This window comes from Macaca nemestrina, chromosome 10 (assembly GCF_043159975.1).
Source record: "Macaca nemestrina isolate mMacNem1 chromosome 10, mMacNem.hap1, whole genome shotgun sequence".
NCBI lineage: Eukaryota > Metazoa > Chordata > Mammalia > Primates > Cercopithecidae > Macaca > Macaca nemestrina.
This window is the reverse complement of record NC_092134.1, coordinates 505,755-524,064: the sequence shown is the minus strand read 5'-3', so window position 1 is coordinate 524,064 and position 18,310 is coordinate 505,755. Positions and strand designations below refer to the sequence as shown.

Here is an 18,310-nt window from a genome sequence, read left to right as displayed (position 1 = left end):
GAATGGGGTCAGGTAGAGTCCGCATTTGTCTCTGAGACGCCTGAGCAGCCCCAGGGGAGATGACCAGCTCTGGGCGGTGTCCGGGAGGGAGTCCAGGCCAGGGCTCCACACACAGAGGGTCCCGGCAGTCAGGTGAGGCCGGCGTTCCTGCACACAGGATTCTGTCAGGCAAGGTTGGCATTCCGTGCTGTTGGGGCCGTGTTGGGGCTTCCTGAGGCTGTGGTGGCCACGGGTCCTGAGGAGGACGGCAGGGGAGGGAGGCCACGGGTCCTGAGGAGGATGGCAGGGGAGGGAGGCCACGGGACCTGAGGAGGATGGCAGGGGAGGGAGGCCATGGGTCCTGAGGAGGACGGCAGGGGAGGGGGAGGGGCTGCCAAGCTTTCTCCAGGGCAGTGCTTCAGGTCACGCCCACTCTGGGGAGAGCAGCGAGGCCTGGCGGGGCGGGAGCGGAGAAGGCAGCTCCACCAAACACTGAGTCCCGGCGATGGTGGCTCCTTCTGGCTGCTGCAAGGTCTGAGCGCTAGCGGACGTGGGGCAGGGTGCTGGCAGAGTGGGTGGGACCCGCCTGCGGCCCTGTTTGCTTCTGTTGGGGGGCAGCTCCCGGAGGCCGGGCAGAGCAGCAGAGTGGGCCAGGAAAACCTCAGGGGCCTCTCCTGTCGGCCCGTCAGCCTGTCCATCTCTTGTGACCTTGGGGCGTGCTCTGAGTGGGGTCCCAGGCTGACTTGACAGAAGCCGAGGTGGGGACAACCCTGGTGCGTTCTGGGAGCCGGCAGCGCGTCTCCTGCAGCAGAGCGAGAGGGAGGAGCCCAGAGCATGCAGCAGGAGTCTCTGTTTCCTTCCGAGTGCGTGGGATGCTGCACCATAGGACACCCCCGTCCAGACGTCTCCACGTCTCTGTGGCATCCAGCCCGAGGCTCGGAAGTCAGCTTTCTGAGTTGGGGAGAGTTGGGAGGGTAGGAGGCCTCAGTCCCTCCTGGTCTTCTCTGCCCGGTGCTGGGTTCAGGTGGTCAGGAACTTTCTCTGGACGGAGGGTGTGTGTGGAGCCCATCCAGACGCACACAGAGGCATGACTGTAGGAAGTCAGCCAGCGCCCCACTGGCCGTGACCAGCCCTCCTCGCTACCCACTGGGAGCAGAGTCATCCAGATCTCTGTCTCTGGGCACTGCTGTGCAAGGCCGGCACCCCTGCCAGGGAGCAGGAGGCAGAGGCAGGAGGGACAGAGCCCTGCAGGCTCCAGATGGCAGAATTCCTGGCTCTGAGACGGGAACATGGGGGTGCATCAGCAGTGCCCAGAGCCCCCTCCGCAGCCCCGGGCCTGTGTGGAACCCATCTGTGAACTGGCTGTGGAAGGAAGGTCCCCGAGTGCCTTCGGGGACCCTCGGAGACCCTCACTCAGACCTGGGAAGCCCATTGCTCACGTGGCCTGGCCGCTCCCAGTGGGCAGGAGATGGAGAAGCCACAGACAGCATCCTGGGTGGGGTCTGTGGCGGTGACCCAGCAGACATGCAGGGAACAGCCCTGCCCGCGAAGGCAGATGCCGGGGCAGGTGGCAGTGCACCTCGAGGAGCCTCCTGGACACGGTGGTGGGGAGGGCGAGGGTGCACGTCTCAGGCCAGTGTGCTTCCATGTCTTATCCCACATCTGTGGGCTTGAGCTCGGTCTGGGGTGCCAGCTCCCACCAGGCCAGCCACCCCTTGGGGACTCACCCTGGGCTCTCCTGCCACTCAAGGTGGAGACTCTGGGACAGCCCTCCTCCACGTGAACAGACTGACCGAGACACCTCTCCACCACCTCCCTCACGTTGTGCCCGCTCAGCCCCCCCTCCCCAGAGGCCACCCGTCCTGCGAAGCCCCTCCTGGCCCTTGGCAGCTGATGGGAGACTCCGGTGCTGCCAGAAGGCCCCTTCGCAAGTCTGTGGTTTGTGTCTAACCGCATTTTCCTTGGAAAAGTGTGGGGTGAAGAGCGATATGGGGCTCCATAGGCAGCTGCCAGGTGGTGGTGGCCTCGCTCCTCCTGCTGCTGGTGGCCGCCACGGCCGCCTCAAGGGACAGCTGTCGGGCCTGTCCGCAGAAGCCCACCAGGAAGCACCCCCAGTGCTGGGCCTCGGCCAAGAGCACCGGCCTGGAAGGGGCAGGGCTGGGGGACAGCGGCATGAGGTCAGACATAGCGTGGGGTAGACCCACCATCCACAGCCTCCATGTTCTGTCTGCAAAATGGGGTCACAGTGGAGCCTGGGCAGAGGGGAAAGCTGCCCACCACCCCGAGGCCAGACCCCAGAGGGCAGGAAGCCAGCCAGTCCCCCATACCCAGCCCCTCCCCAGCAGACCCTTCTTCTGGTGGGGCGCTGGGCCTGACTGGGTCCCCTCTGAACCTCTGCCGTCTCGTCGCTGAAGTTCGTAGGTTCTTGTTCTCGGGAACTGCGAGTTCAGGCACTACCAGCGGGACAGACAGAGGGACGGCTGGACGGCTGGACAGGCTGGAGGCCCCTGCCATGGGCACTCACCCCACAGGACAGAGGGACGGATGGACGGCTGGACAGGCTGGAGGTCCTCTGCCATGGGGCACTCACCCCGCAGGACGGACAGAAGGGTGGATGGACCGGATGGACAGGCTGGAGGCCCCTGCCATGGGGCACTCACCCTGCAGGACAGACAGAGGGATGGATGGATGGATGGACAGGCTGGAGGCCCCTGCCATGGGGCACTCACCCCGCGGGACGGACAGAAGGGCGGATGGACGGCTGTGCAGGCTGGAGGCCCCTGCCATGGGGCACTAACCCCGCAGGACAGACAGAGGGATGGATGGCTGGCTGGACAGGCTGGAGGCCCCTGCCATGGGGCACTCACCCCGCGGGACGGACAGAAGGGCGGATGGACGGCTGTGCAGGCTGGAGGCCCCTGCCATGGGGCACTAACCCCGCAGGACAGACAGAGGGACACATGGATGGCTGGATAGGCTGGAGGCCCCCTGCCATGGGGCACTCACCCCGCGGGAGGGACAGAAGGGCGGATGGCTGGCTGGACAGGCTGGAGGCCCCAGCCATGGGGCACTCACCCTGCAGGACGGACAGAAGGGCAGTGGACGGATGGACAGGCTGGAGGCCCCTGCCATGGGGCACTCACCCTGCGGGACGGACAGAAGGGCGGATGGACGGCTGCACAGACTGGAGGCCCCTGCCATGGGGCACTCACCCCGTGGGACGGACCGAAGGGCAGATGGACGGCTGGACAGACTGGAGGCCCCTGCCGTGGACACTCACCCCACAGGACAGACAGAGGATGGATGGACGGCTGGACAGGCTGGAGGCCCCTGCCATGGGGCACTCACCCCGTGGGACGGACAGAAGGATGGATGGATGGCTGGACAGGCTGGAGGCCCCTGCCATGGGGCACTCACCCCACGGGATGGACAGAAGGACGGATGGATGGCTGGACAGACTGGAGACCCCTGCCATGGGCACTCACCCCACAGGACAGACAGAGGATGGATGGACGGCTGGACAGACTGGAGGCCCCTGCCGTAGACACTCACCCCACAGGACAGACAGAGGATGGATGGATGGCTGGACAGGCTGGAGGCCCCTGCCATGGGTACTCATCCTGCAGGATGGACAGAAGGGTGGTGGACATCTGGACAGGCCAGAGGCCCCTGCCATGGGTACTCACCCCACTGGACAGACAGAGGATAGATGGACGGCTGGTCAGGATGGACAGAAGGGCAGTGGATGGCTGGACAGGCTGGAGGCCCCTGCCGTGGGCACCCCGCAGTTGCTCGGCTTCCACGGGGTCCTGGGAAATTTCCAGTGTGTGGGTTACGCCTTTGTTATATCCAGCCGCTGGCAGGCCGGGCAGGCACCTTCTGAGGAAGGGTTGCTGCATGTATCTGCGGCTCACGGAGGCCTTCCTCTGTGTGTGACTCACACCCACCCACCCCAGCCCACTCCTGGGAGCTCCGTTCTGGGGGCTTTGGAGGCCCATCCATCCTTCCCTAGGGACAGAAGTGCAGGGAGCGGCGTCCCTGGCACTGTCTCTGGTGAACTTGGGCCAGGACTCCCTTTGCTGGACATAGATCCTGCCCACACCAGGTGACCATGGGGTGACCTCACAGGGTGTGCGGGGTTCTGAAGCCGCCACCCTCCTGCCTGAGTCCTGCACTTTGACTTGGGGCTGCTGAGCCCAGAAGGGCCTTGAGAGGGTTGGCTCAGTGGGGCGTGGGGGCCTTGGGTGGTTGGGTCCCCGAGACAGGCCATCTGTGCTCTCTGTATAGCAGGCTGCGGGGCCCTGCTTGCCTGGGTCCCACGTGGTAGAACTCGGCGTTTGGTGGGGGCCTGCTGGGGGCAGGAAGGGGTGGCGCCCCACCCTGAGCTGGTATCCGTGCTTCGCTGGAGCCAGGCTGAGGGCATGGGCAGAAGGTGCGGACCTGTCCGTCCCTTTGAGGACCGAGATCATGACCACCGCAGAGCGAGCACCCGGGTCCTCAGATCAAAGGCCCAACAGCCAGCGAGGCTTCCGCACCGGTCCCAGCAGAAGCGGGGCCTGGCTGAGGCAGTGACATCACAGACTCGGGGCAACACGGGCGGAAGGGGGTCTCAGCGTCCCACAGCTGCTGTAACAAGTCCCCGTAAACACAGTCACTCAGAACGGCACAAGCTGGTGGCAGCGGTGGAGCTGGAGGTCCAGGGCGGGTCTCACCAGACTGAAGTCAAGGTACCGACCTCAGGGGAATTGGTTTCCTGCTTTTCCCAGCCTCAGAGGCCCCACTTGGCTGTACCTGGGCAGCTGCTCCGCCCCACAGGCCTGGCCTCGCTCACGGGGCTCCAAGAACAGAGCCTGGATTGTCCTGAGGGTCCCGTGGTGTCCCCGTCGGGGCAAAGGAAGATTTAGGATGCACTGGAAGCCCAGAAGTCCAGAGAAGGGGCTCAGAGCCATCAGTCACCACGGGGCACCTCGGGGGTCCCACGAACACCACAGCGGGCATCAGACCCTGAAGCGTCGGGAAGGGCCTCGCCGCCTTGGGAGGGGTCAGCAATTAGTGGAGGACCCTGGGCAGTGGCAGGGAGCAGTGACAAGGGCCCCCATTCAGGTCTTCACCCCTGGCACGTGGAAGAGGTGCTGCCCTGCCCCAGAAGCCTCGAGGGCAACCCACACCCTCAGGAGGCCCAGCTGGGGGTGTCATTGCAGGGCACCAGCAGAAACGGGGGTCCAAAAACAGCGGCCCAGAGTGGATTTGGAACAGACCAGGGTGTCTCAGAAAGGATGTTTCATAAGGTGGGTTTTGATTAGTATGTTTAAATAAATGTAACTCAATTGATGTTAAACATGCATCTTAATGCTTTTCTAAAATGTGCAATTGGGCCAGTTGCGGTGGCTCACGCCTGTAATCCCAGCACTTCGGGAGGCTAAGGCGGGCAGATCACTTGAAGTCAGGAATTTGAGACCAGCCTGGCCACATGGCAAAACCCCGTCTCTACTGAAAATACAAAAATTAGCCGGGTGTGGTGGCGGGTGCCTGTACTCCCAGCATTTTGGGAGGCCGAGGCGGGCGGATCACCTGAGGTCAGGAGTTTAAGACCAGCCTGGCCAAAAAGGTGAAACCCTGTCTCTACAAAAAATACAAAATTAGCTGGGTGTGGTGGTGCGTGCCTGTAGTCTCAGCTACTCGGGAGGCTGAGGAGGGAGGGTCACCTAACCCGGGAGGTCAAGGCTGCAGTGAGCTGAGATCGTGCCATTGCACTCCAGCCTGGGTGACAAAGTGAGACTCTGTCTCCAAAAAATTGAAAAATAAAATGTGCAGTTGGAACTATATCTCGAAACCGGAAACCAAACATTCTGAAGACAAGCTTGTGTGGCCTTTGGCCCCATCCTGCCCCCTGCTGGGGGCGACCTCCACCGCGGACCTTCTGAGCCCTAGTTTCCTTGCCTGTAAAATGGAGTCGCGCCGGCCCGGGCGGCTGTGGGGGTGGCTGAATTAGATGCGCTTGGGGGAGGTACGCGTTTCTTGTGATTTAATATTTAACAAATGTTAAACCTGCGCTGTGCACAGCTCTGCTCGGTTGGGAATGTAGTGTATCTCCGGAGGGGGTCACGGCTTTCCCCGGCAGGCAGCCCCGGGCCGTGGTGTCCCGTGGCCTTCACAGTAGCCGCCCCACCCGAGCGTGAGCGTGGGGGCCACGATAGCCGCCCCACTCCATCGTGAGCATGGGGGCCACGGTAGCCGCCCCACCAGACCGTGAGCGTGGGGGCCACACCCACAAGTCCAGCATCATGGTGTCAGTTTCACGCTCCCTCCAGAGGCCCCAGAGGAGGATCCTTCCTGCCTCTTCCCACTACTGGTGACCCCGGCATCCCTGGCTGGTGGCCGCATTGCTCCTGTCTCTGCCGCTGTCCGTCCTCACGTGGCCTCTCCTCTGTGTGTGTTTTTGTGTCTCCTCGCCTCAAAATGATGCCAGTCCTCGGATTTAGGTTCACCTGGATAACCTGGGACAGCCCCATCTGAGGATCAGGATGGGTGGGGGCTTGGGGCCTGCAGGTGGCCCCACCTTTCTCCTGGAGGGCACTCCTGCCTGCGTACCAGCCTGCAGGGCCGGTTGTGGCCTTAGGGTTCGGGAAGGCGCTGCCATCCCTGGCTCAGCACAGCATCCCTGGGCTCTTCCCCCAGCCCCTGGGATCCTCTCTGCTCAGAGGCTTTCCCTGGTTCTGCATTTCCGCGAAGTTCCGGCGCCTTCTGCCCTTTCCCCAGGAGCTGAAATTCGCCAGGATTTGCATTTCCAGGCCGGCAGCCTCTGAGCATCTCTATAGGTGGTTCTGGCTTTTGCTTTTCTCCCGACATTCTGGATGGAGATGGTGAACGCAGGGTTCTCCGGGCTCCCCATGAAACCGCCCTCGGGCCTGGGGAGCCTGGCCTACCCCTCACCTATGCACCACAGCCCTGCTCAGAGAGCGCACACCTCTGTGGCAGGCAGAACCACAGAGTCATTCCATGGCAAAGCCACACTGCTAGCATGGCCGTGGCCTGCAATAGCAGGCGCAGGCCTAGGCCCAACCCCCCAGGCCAGAGCCTGCTAGGCGTGTCTGAGTGTTCATCCTGTGGGATGCTCCTCTCCAGGCCTTTCTGCTGCCCCCACCACCCACCCCTGTCCTGTGGGACGCCCCTCTCCAGGCCTTCCTGCTGCCCCCACCAACCACCCCGTCCTGTGGGACGCCCCTCTCCAGGCCTTCCTGCTGCCCCCACCACCCACCCCTGTCCTGTGGGACGCCCCTCTCCAGGCCTTGCCTGCCGCCCCCCACCCCTGTCGGACCTGCTGGCATCATGGTCACTGGGCCACACGGCCCAATTCAAGGATATGTGCCCCACAGAGTGGCAGCCTTGAGGAAGCAGTCTTGTGGTCTCCCGGCCCCAGCACTCAGCTAACCATGGCCAATTGGAGGCTGGGTGCACCCCAGGGCGGTTCCCAGGGTGATCTGGTGTCCCGGGGTGGCTGGGGCAGCATGGCTGAGAGGACCCTATGTGCCCTGCACTCCTGGCAATGGTTGGGGTCTCCAGCACCTTCCCATGATGATGACCCCCCCCGCCCCTCCCTGCTGCATAACGATGACAGACACAGTTACAGTGTTGGTTGCTGAACCATAAACTCTGGATAAATGTGCCTCTGAACACCACCATCAAGTCCCTAAGTGGATTATGTATATTTGGCCTGGAAGCCTGATATTTAATATCAGCGTGCTCTCCCGTGAATGCCTTTCTTTCTCCAGATAATCTATTCCCACTCTGCTTCCTTCTAGACTTCTAACCCCGTTACATCTTTCATATCAGAGCTACTCTCCTTTCTAAACAAAACACAGACCTGCCCCGGGTTCTCAGGGTCTAGTTTCACTCCCAAACTGGGACGCAGGGCTGTGGGGCAGGGCTCGAGGCTGGGTTTTCGACCCCGTTGACCCAGGCCAGGATCTCTACCTGTTCCAGGACAGTCAGTGCTGAAGGCAGCCTCGGGACTGAGGTTGGAAAGTGGGGTTGGAAGCCTCGTAGGAGGGAGGAAGATGGCTTCTCCTGTGGTTGGAGTGGTGAGGTCCCAAGAGAGAAGCTGGCCACATTGAGACTGTGGCTATAGCCCAATTGGAGCTGGCTAGTTGCTGCCCCTCAATTCCTTATTTCTGATCCCCCAACTCCCCGGACCCCAGGCCCCCGTGCTCTATACCCGGAGAAGGAGCCGATGGCAGCACAGCTTCTCGGGGCTGAGGATACACTGGCCCCATCTATGCAGGGACCCCAGAGCAGGGCCCGGGGATGGCATCCCTCCCAGGGCCAGGCATGCAGGAAGGGGCTGAGCTAGGGTTGTGCCTGAGTCTGTCTTCTCTCCTCCCCTCCCGCTGCCCGTTCCCTCTCTGTGGGCCTCACCATCCAGACTCCTGATAGACAGAAATGACCTCGGCACAGGGCCCCTTCATGGCCTGTCCTCACGGCCCCTCCTGGCTGGCTTTGCCCAGGCCAGCACCCTGGGTCTGACTCTAACCCTGGCATCTCCCTGAGGGCTCCACGCATCTCAAATGGAACAGCCGCATCCCCATCTCAGGAGTGGCCCGCCACCTTCCTGGAGGAGTGTCCCTGCTGAGCCATGAGCCCTGCAGCCAGCCTGCTGGTTCAGCCCAGCTCTGCCCCAGACCAGCCACGCCAGGAGCACGTCTGTTTGCTCGTCAGTGAGACGAGTGGTGACCTGTCCAAGTCCTGAGAGTACAGGCTTCAGGGCCCTATGGCTTGCGGCACGCGGTACATCTGGAAGTGCACAAGTGCATGCTGTTTTCATGGCAGGAAACAGCAGGACTTTGGGGGCCACTTGTTGCTAAAGGGAATACGTATATTTGGTTAAACAGTTCAAATAGAACCTGAGGGCTGGAACTCCCTGGCTGAGGCCGACCTTGGCGATTCCTTCTATACCATTGGAGGTGTCCTGCGCATGTTGGCGCCTTTGGGAGCAGAAAGTGCTGGTCCAGCTTGCAGAGGGCTCCATCGAACCCGTGTGGGAGCCGCTCCTGCGGTTTGAATGGCTGCAGCTTCCCCCATGGATGGGCCCTGCCTGGGCCAGGCCTTCCAAGCCCAGAAGTAGAAACGTGGCCCCAGCTCCCACCTCAGTCCCCAAACCTGTGCCCAAGTCGTCTGTCCCTGGCCCGACCAGAGCTGGCCTCCCTGTGTGCCCCCAGCCACGCAGCAGCTTGGAGGGACCCGACCTTAAACACTTCCCGACTGCCCGGTCCGGAGTTAGGCCCGCCCTCCCTTACTCGCAGTTGGTGTCCTGGTTTTCTGCCTGAGTGGGCGCTGGGATGGAAGGTCCGGCCCTGGTGTCTGGGTCGGCCAGGCGCACATAAGCGGCCTTTGCAGGAAGGCCTGGCTGGGTCTGGATCCGAATTCAAGCGCCCCACCCTAAGGGAGAGCCGGGTGCTTCCTGTCCCTCCCGGGGGGTTCAGGGCGGTGGTCTTGGGGGGTGCGCTGTGCAGCCGTTTGCAGCTACAGCAGCTGCTTGGAGGCGTCTCCGACTTTGCACCCGGGTTTCACAGAGGGAGAAACCGAGGCCCAGGGAGGGCGGGACTTGCAGCGGGTGGTTGGGGGGAGGGCTTCTCTCTTAAGGTCCCAGCTCTCCACAGTGGCAATGAGGTCGCTCTTTTTTCCTTTTATTGAGACTGGGTCTTGCTCTGTCACCCAGGCTGGAGTGCAATGGTGAAATCTCGGCTCACTGCAGCCTCCACCTCCCGGGCTCAATTGATCCTCCCACCTCAGCCTCCCGAGTAGCAGGGGCCACAGTCTTGCGCCGCCAACTCCGGCTAATTTTTTATTTTGTAGAGACGGGGGTCTCCCTATGTTGGTCAGGCTGGTCTCGAACTCCTGGGCGCAAGTGATCCGCCCACATCGGCCTCCCAAAGTGCTGGGGTTACAGGCGCCCGCCACCGCGCCTGGCTGTCGCCCCTTCAGACTCAGTTTCCCCTTCTGGGAGCGGAGTGGCAGCTGTCCACAACTTTTTGTTGTGAGGACCGGAGGAGCGGCGCCCACACAGCGCTTAGTGCGGCCGGCGCTGCGCGCGCTTCCCCGGGTGGCCGCGATCGGAGGCAGCGCGTTCGGACCCCGGGCCGGCGGCGGGCGCGGGTAGATCGGCGCCTCGGGGCTGGATTAGTCGGGTCTGCCCGCGCCCCGCCCCCGCCCCGCCCGCGCTCCCGCCTCCCGCGCGCCCAGCTCCGCGCCCGCCGCCTCGGGTCCCGCGCCGCGCCCGACGTCCGCCCGGGGGCCGAGAGCGCACCGAGTGCCGCCCAGAGCGCGCAGAGCCGGCGCGACGGACATGCGCGTCCCCGGCCCGAGCTCCGGCTGAGCAGGGCACGCGGGGAGAGGGGTCGCCTGGACGGGCCGGGGCCACCCGGGGCCCGCGCTCCACGCCCGCTTCCATGCACCCCGGTTCCGGCCCCGGGACTAGTGGCGATCGCCTGGGGCGCCGGCGAGGTGAGTGCGCGCTGCGGACTCCGGAGAGGGATCGGGACTTTGGGGGACAGGGGAGAGGGAGAGACCGCCCCCAGAAGAGCGGGACGCCCGAGATCCCCGGGCCTTCTGCCCACCCCGCCTCTCCCGGAGCCGAGCGCGGAGACCGCGTCCTCCCGGGGGCGCACGTGGCGGCCGGCGGACAGGGGTGCGGCGCGGCCGAGGGTCCCAGGCCCGGGTCGGGCACCTGAGATCCGGCGGTGTAGGCGGGGCTGAGCGTTGTGGGGGGCGCGCGCCTTTGTCTGCGCCCCGGTGCGGAATCGGCCACCCGGGTTCCCGGTGCCGCGCTCACCTGCCCCGAGTTGGAGTTCTTTGTCTGGGGCGGGGCGCGGCTAGCCCAGGCTGCGCCGCGTGTCTGGCCGAGGCTGCTCCGCGGGTCGGGTCCTAGCAGACAAAGCGCGCCCTGACCTCCGCCCGCCACCGGGATTGTGCACCTCGCGGGGGCTGAGGCTTGCCCGGGCGTCCCCTCTGCCTCTCCGCAGGGACCCTGAGCCTGCGGGCCCGGAGTCCTCCCACCTGTACCCCGGGCTGGAGTGACCCCCTTCCCTCCACCCCACGCGGGCTCAGCGCCGGGATAGGAGGCGAAGGCGGCTGCTCGCGCCTGGGTCACGTTCCTGGAGATCATGGCTGGGAAGTTAACGCGGGTCTGGTGGCCCCTGGGGCTTCCCCCCCCGCGTTAGGTCAGCTGGCCAGCGCCGGAAGCCCTGTCCTAGAAGGGAAAGAGCTGAGGGACCGCGTGGGAGAACGAGCCCCACAAGGTGCAGCTCCCGTGTGGTCTAGGAAGGGGCTGGAGCCTGGGCCAGGCCCCCAGAGGGCCGGCCCCGGGTCTGCTCTCAGCCCTCCAGAATGGGCGTGGCTGCACCTGGCCAGGTGTCCAGGTTCTCACTGTGAGGTGGAGGCCAGCTGCGTTCCGGGGCCTCTCCTAGGGCCGAGGACCCCTGGAGCACCCATTCTCAACTTCCCCGAGCAAACTTGTCTGCTAAGTGTAGGGCCCACTGTGGTGTGACCAGAGTGGGTGCTGGATGGCCTCAGTCGCGCGGCCGGTGCGGAGGACCCTCCCCTCCCCTGCAGCCCTCTTGGCTTTGCTGGTGTCTGGGGCGCCCCCTTGTGGCCTTGGGGAGCTTGTGCTCGAGCCTGGGACGTGGAGCGGAACCCACTAGAGTGTTTGAGTCCCAGTGAGGGGGGACAGCAGCAGAGCCCCAGCCAGGGCGCCAACCTGTGGTTACCCTAGAGACGAGGGCCGGCTTTGGGGGCTGTGCTTTGGTGTCTCCCTTTTGGGTTGGCCGTCAAACTGCAGGCTGAGCTGGCTTTTCCTCCCTCTGCCCACTTGGGAGGCCTCAGCACCCACCTCCTTTCTGGCCCCTGGAGAGTCCTGGCAGCGTGGTGGGGCCTGCTGCCCCACCCGCAGAGGGGGCAGTTAACAGGTGGGCCACCTGGTGAAGAGGCCGCTCAAACCCGGACGCCAGCCAAGAAGAGGGCCCGTGTGGGTGCCAGAGACGGGGCAGCCCCTCAGATGAGGGTCCGGAAGGCCTCCCAGGAGGATGGTGCAGGCCCAGGCGAGACCCCAGGGGGCTGTGGCAGGCCTGGGCGTTCAGTGCCTGGTTTCTGGCTGGCGTGGAGCAGCACTGGGGTGCATCATCCCCATCCTTGCTGTGTGCCCAGATTTGGGGGCCTGGCCCAAGGGAGCGCTTGGTGCTGTCACTGCTGGGGGATGGGCACGGCCAAGGAAGTGACAAGCTCTTTCTGGGGAGCCCCGAGCCTCCTGGAGGCCCAAAAGCTGGTCTGGACTCCTCCCTGCCCACCTGCGCAGACCCCTTCACTGTTCCTCCTCTTTCTCTCGGAGTCCTTCCCGTTTCTGATGCTGGATGGTCACTGCGCAGCCTGGGTCACCAGCAGTGGCTGGATGGGGCAGGGAGGTGGAGGCAGACCCCATGGGAGCCACACTTCTGGGGGATGGTGTTGAGGTGAGCAGAGGGGAGAAAGGCACACGCCCCAACCTCCGGGCCCCCGACTTCCCAGGGGTGAGAGGTTCCTGTCCTTCTTTCTTTGTAATAAGCCAGGATTCGAGGGGTGGTGGCTGCAAGGCTGGGGAAGGGAGAGGGTCATCGGGGCCCTGGGCCGGGGTGGGAGGGTCCCTGCATGGGGTGCCAGGATCTCCTAGCTTCCATCTGACCCAGCCGCTGCATGGTTGAGCTGGGTCTGAGCAGTGGCCCCCTCGTCTCAGAAGCACATTCTACATCACTGCCTGGGGGTTGGTGGCTGGGGACATTGGACACAGAGTTGGTGTTTCACCCAGCGGGAGGCTGGGCTGCAGGACCCCCGCCACTGCCGGCCCTCAGCAGATGGATGAACCCCTCAGCCCCGCCAGGAACTGCACAGGGCGAGTAGACCATGTAGCGTCAGTGCCAGGAGCTCCGCGTCCCCTCACACCAGCTGTACCGCAGCCCTTTAACAGGTGCACATGCGGGGCCCAACCACTGCCCCCTTCCAAGGGGCCCACCTTCCTCCTGTGCAAGGGCCTTTTGGGCGCGTGTGGGTGTGGCAGGCCCTGTTCGGCTCTTGCCATCTCACAGGCATGGACCCACTGGTCTTCTCTGTGGTTTGGGCTCTTGCAATATGACTAGGAAGGGCTTCCCATTCCAGCAAGAAGGTGGAATCCACACCTGGTTTTCTCTGATACATTTGATGGTTTTTCACTTTTATGTCTGTGATCTGTCTGGAATTATTTCGAGAAGGGGGTGAAACAGGAGCTTGCTCTGAAGGACCTACGCCACGCCTGGCCCCCACAGCCTGCACCCCACGCCTGGCCCCCACAGCCTGCACCCCACGCCTGGCCCCCACAGCCTGCACCCCACGCCTGGCCCCCACAGCCTGCACCCCACGCCTGGCCCCCACAGCCTGCAGCGTGCACCCCACGCCTGGCCCCCACAGCCTGCACCCCACGCCTGGCCCCCACAGCCTGCAGCGTGTACCCCACGCCTGGCCCCCACAGCCTGCACCCCACGCCTGGCCCCCACAGCCTGCACCCCACGCCTGGCCCCCACAGCCTGCAGCGTGCACCCCACGCCTGGCCCCCACAGCCTGCACCCCACGCCTGGCCCCCACAGCCTGCACCCCACGCCTGGTCCCCACAGCCTGCACCCCACGCCTGGTCCCCACAGCCTGCAGCCCACGCCTGGTCCCCACAGCCTGCAGCCCACGCCTGGCCCCCACAGCCTGCACCACATCTGGGGCTCCTCATTCTGCTCTGTGGTTCTCCGTCCGTCCCGGCATCCGTGGGAACTTTGGGGGTTCTCATCCCACTCTTGGATCTCTGTCCGTCTGTCCGTCCATCCCGGCATCGTGTTGCGTCGTTTCGTTGGTTTCCAGTGCTGTCATTTACTGGTGGTAAAATGCACCTATTTATTTCTGCGGTAAATGAAGCTATTTTCAGTGTGCGGTTTTCTTTTTGACATATACTTACAACTTTACACCCACCACGGTCTCCCCTGAACCTCCGAGCTCCTGTCCACCCCCAGCACCCCTCCGGCTGCTGTGGCTGGGGCTGCACTCACGGTCACACGGCTGTGTGCTCTTTGTGGTCTGTCTTTAGCTCCTGTGATGTTTCTGAGGCTCACGGAGCATGTGTCAACAGCTCCTCCATGTGCATGTGTGGCTGAGGCAGGCACTGTCTCGCCACACGCTCACCGTTGACCCGTCTGCTAGTTGCTGGACACGGGTGTCCCTGCCCTCTGGGCAGCTGGGCCTGGCTTCACCCAAGCCCCACGTCAGGCCCCAGTGGACCCTGAGCCACCTCCTCTCCTCCCTGGACAGCAGCGCAGCTCCCTTGGCTGGGTCGTGCGGGATTCAGGGGAAGCAGCTCCCGTAGTAAGGACCTAGTAATGCATGTGTTCCAGATCCCTGCTTGGGATTTTGATGGGGGTGATGGGAAACGTGCGCTGTGGCACGGGGACAGCAGGCCTCTTCCCAACACCCAGTGCCCCTCTGGGCTGGCTCACGCCCTGGCGAGCTTCCTGGCTCTGGGAGGGCCCCTGCCCTCGCCCTCCAAGGTTTTTTTTTTTCTTTTGAGATGGAGTTTCGCTCTGTCACCTAGGCTGGAGTGCAGTGGCGCGATCTCGGCTCACTGCAAGCTCCGCCTCCTGGGTTCACGCCATTCTCCTGCCTCAGCCTCCCAAGTAGCTGGGACCCAGCTAGTTTTTTGTATTTTTAGTAGAGATGGGGTTTCACCATGTTAACTGGGATGGTCTCGATCTCCTGACCTCGTGAACTGCCCGCCTCGGCCTTCCAAAGTGCTGGGATTACAGGTGTGAGCCACCGCATCTGGCTGCCCTCCCAGATTTTAGCAAGTTAGAGAGCTGTGGGTCTTGTGCACTTTTCACCAGCCGGCTTCCTAAATCCCTTTTTATTGTTTTAGACCTAAGAGTCACAGATCATGTTACAGATTGGGGGACAGACAAGCATGGAGCCCCTGTCTCCCAGCACCCAGCCTCCGAGTCAGATGCTCCCCACGCCCTGGTCTCTCACAGCCGTGCTTGCTCGGCAAGCCTGGCTGGCCCCTCCCTGGTAGCGAAGCCGTTTATTTTGTTACCTTTGTCACTATTACGTTTCAGCTACACAAGTATTACCAGAAAGCAGTCTCCTTCCTAAAAACTTAAAATACGAGAGTTTAAGCCGAGTCTCTTGTGCCCCCCACCCCAACCATCCCAAGAGGGGACTGCTCTCTCCTGGTGGACACGAGCTCGAAACCTGTTCTACAGTTTCACCAACATGGACGTCGACACTCGCGCACCTGTGTACACACGTGATGCTCATGGACACAAACATCTGTGCACACACTGCCACCCAGCTACACACGCACCTGAGTGCGCCCACGTACACGTACCTGAGAGTGTGCCCACGTACACGTACCCGAGTGTGTGCCCACGTACACGTACCCGAGAGTGTGTGCCCACGTACACGTACCTGAGAGCGTGTGCCCACGTACACGTACCCGAGTGCGCCCACGTACACGTACCTGAGAGTGTGTGCCCACGTACACGTACCCGAGAGCGCCCACGTACACGTACCCGAGAGCGCCCACGTACACGTACCCTAGTGTGTGCCCACGTACACGTACCCGAGAGCGTGTGCCCACGTACACGTACCCGAGTGTGTGCGCCCACGTACACGTACCCGAGAGTGTGTGCCCACGTACACGTACCCGAGAGTGTGTGCCCACGTACACGTACCCGAGAGCACCCACGTACACATACCCGAGAGCGCCCACGTACACGTACCCGAGAGTGAGTGTGCCCCCGTACATGTACCCGAGAGCACCCACGTACACGTACCCATGTGCCCATGTACATGTACCCGAGTGTGCCCACGTACACGTACCCGAGTGTGCCCATGTACACGTACCCGAGAGTGCCCACATACACATACCCGAGAGCGCCCACGTACACATACCCGAGAGTGCTCACGTACGCGTACCCGAGAGCGCCCACGTACACGTACCCGAGAGTGCCCATGTACATGTACCCGAGAGTGAGTGTGCCCATGTACACGTACCCGAGAGTGCCCACGTACATGTATCCGAGAGTCCAAGAGTGAGTGTGCCCACATACCCGAGAGTGCTCACGTACATGTACCTGAGAGCGCCCACATACACGTACCCGAGAGCACCCACCTACATGTACCCGAGAGCGCCCACCTACACGTACCCAAGTGTGCTCACACGTACCCGAGAGTGCCCACGTACACGTACCCGAGTGCCCACCTACATGTACCCGAGAGCGCCCACCTACACGTACCCAAGAGTGTGCTCACATACACGTACCCGAGTGCCCATGTACACGTACCCGAGAATGTGTCCACATACACATACCCGAGTGTGCCCACATACACGTACCCGAGAGCACCCACGTACACATACCCGAGAGCGCCCACGTACACGTACCCAAGAGAGCGCCCACGTACACGTACCCAAGAGAGTGCCCACATACACGTACCCGAGAGCGCCCATGTACACGTACCCGAGAGTGCCCACGTACATGTATCCGAGAGTCCAAGAGTGAGTGTGCCCACGTACACATACCCGAGAGCGCCCACATACACGTACCCAAGAGCACCCACCTACATGTACCCGAGAGCGCCCACCTACACGTACCCGAGTGTGCTCATGTACACGTACTCGAGAGTGCCCACGTACACGTACCCGAGTGCCCACCTACATGTACCTGAGAGCGCCCACCTACACGTACCCGAGTGTGCTCACGTACACGTACCCGAGTGCCCATGTACACATACCCGAGAATGTGCCCACATACACATACCCGTGTGCCCACGTACACGTACCTGAGAGCACCCACGTACACGTACCCGAGAGCGCCCACGTACACGTACCCGAGATCGCCCACGTACATGTACCCGAGAGCGCCCACGTACACATACCCGAGTGCCCACGTACACGTACCCGAGAATGTGCCCACATACACGTACCCGAGTGTGCCCACGTACACGTACCTGAGTGCCCACGTACACATACCCGAGAGTGCCCATGTACACATACCTGAGAATGTGCCCATGTACCCGTACCCGAGTGTGCCCATGTACATGTACCCGAGTGTGTGTATATGCCCGAGTGTGTGTACGTGCCCAAGCACAGGCACATTGTCCGGATGCCACATAACACTTCTTTGCCGTTGCTTCCCCCACACACACAGTGTCCCCGATCTCTCCAGGGTACACACTGCAGTGTGTGTGAACATCAAAAGCCATGCAGTGAGAGAAGCCAATCACAGCAGGTCCGTGTCGCCTGACGGCGTTCACATGGAAGTTCAGAAAGAACAGCTCTGCAGGGACAGAAAGATTTGTGGTTTCCCAGGGTTGGGGTGACGGTTATGGGTCAGGGTTTCTTTTTGGGGTGATGACGATGTTCTGTAATTGACCGTGGTGACAGGTGCATCACCGTGAACATACTAAACGCCAGTGAATTGTAAGCGTTAGACGGTGAGTTGGATGGTATGTGAATTACATCTCAAGTCTTTAGTCCATGTGGGCTGCTCTGGCCCAGTACCCCAGCAGGTGCCTTGTCCACAGCAGACATGCACAGCTCACAGTGCTGGAGGCCGCAAGTAGGTCAAGGCATGGTAGAGTCCCTGTGAGGGTTTCCTGGTTCACAGAGGGTGCCTTCTCGCTGCGTCCTGGCGTGGTGGAAGGGGCTAGGCTGCTCTCTGGGGCCCTTTATAAGGCACTGATCCCGTTCGTGAGGCTCCATCCACACTCAATACCTCATGACCTCATCACCCTCCACCTCCTGATCCCATCACCTGGGGGGTGAATTCAACGTGTGAATTCCAGGTGTACAGAAATGTTCAGTCCACAACTCAATGAAGCTGTCTAATCAAAACAAAAACAAAAAAGAAGAAACTAGGGGGGAAATATCTATTTAAGGTCATTCTTAACCAAGCTCATTCCTGAAAACTGCTGTGAAGTCCCCCAGAGCGTGGGACCCTCCATCCACCCCTCCCTATCAGTGGCTACAGGCTCATGCTCTCGCCCTGACAGGCCCACGCTCTCGCCACCCGCTTGTGGTGGGTGGTTGGGTGAGTTTCTCTGGAAGAGATGGAGGAGTGGGGCTGCGCAATTTCTGCGATTGACCCTCTGAGAGGCTCCCCCACATGGCCCAGGACACTCAGCTGCCTCTCAGCAACACTGGGCACCAGGCCTGGAGCTCGGCCAGCCTGGGAGCATAGTGTGGTGTCCACGGGTGCTGGGAGCTCGGCCGGCCCCCAGCACGTAGCGCGGTGTTCTG

The 18,310-nt window shown here is 62.5% G+C and overlaps 1 protein-coding gene across 20 annotated transcripts in view; it reads left to right on the top strand.

Annotated features, from left to right (window-relative positions):
- The window catches only part of LOC105490587 (fibrosin like 1), a 96,460-nt gene that overhangs the window by 60,232 nt on the left and 17,918 nt on the right, over positions 1-18,310 (top strand). For 2 of the 20 annotated variants that reach the window (XM_071070747.1, XM_071070745.1), the window contains exon 1: positions 4,085-5,267. The exons of the other annotated variants lie outside the window; for them this stretch is intronic. In XM_071070747.1, coding sequence (XP_070926848.1) covers positions 4,885-5,267 — 383 coding nt within the window. In that variant the 5' untranslated portion in view covers positions 4,085-4,884. Of the gene's footprint in view, positions 1-4,084; positions 5,268-18,310 lie in introns of those variants that run through there. 20 annotated transcript variants of the gene reach the window in all.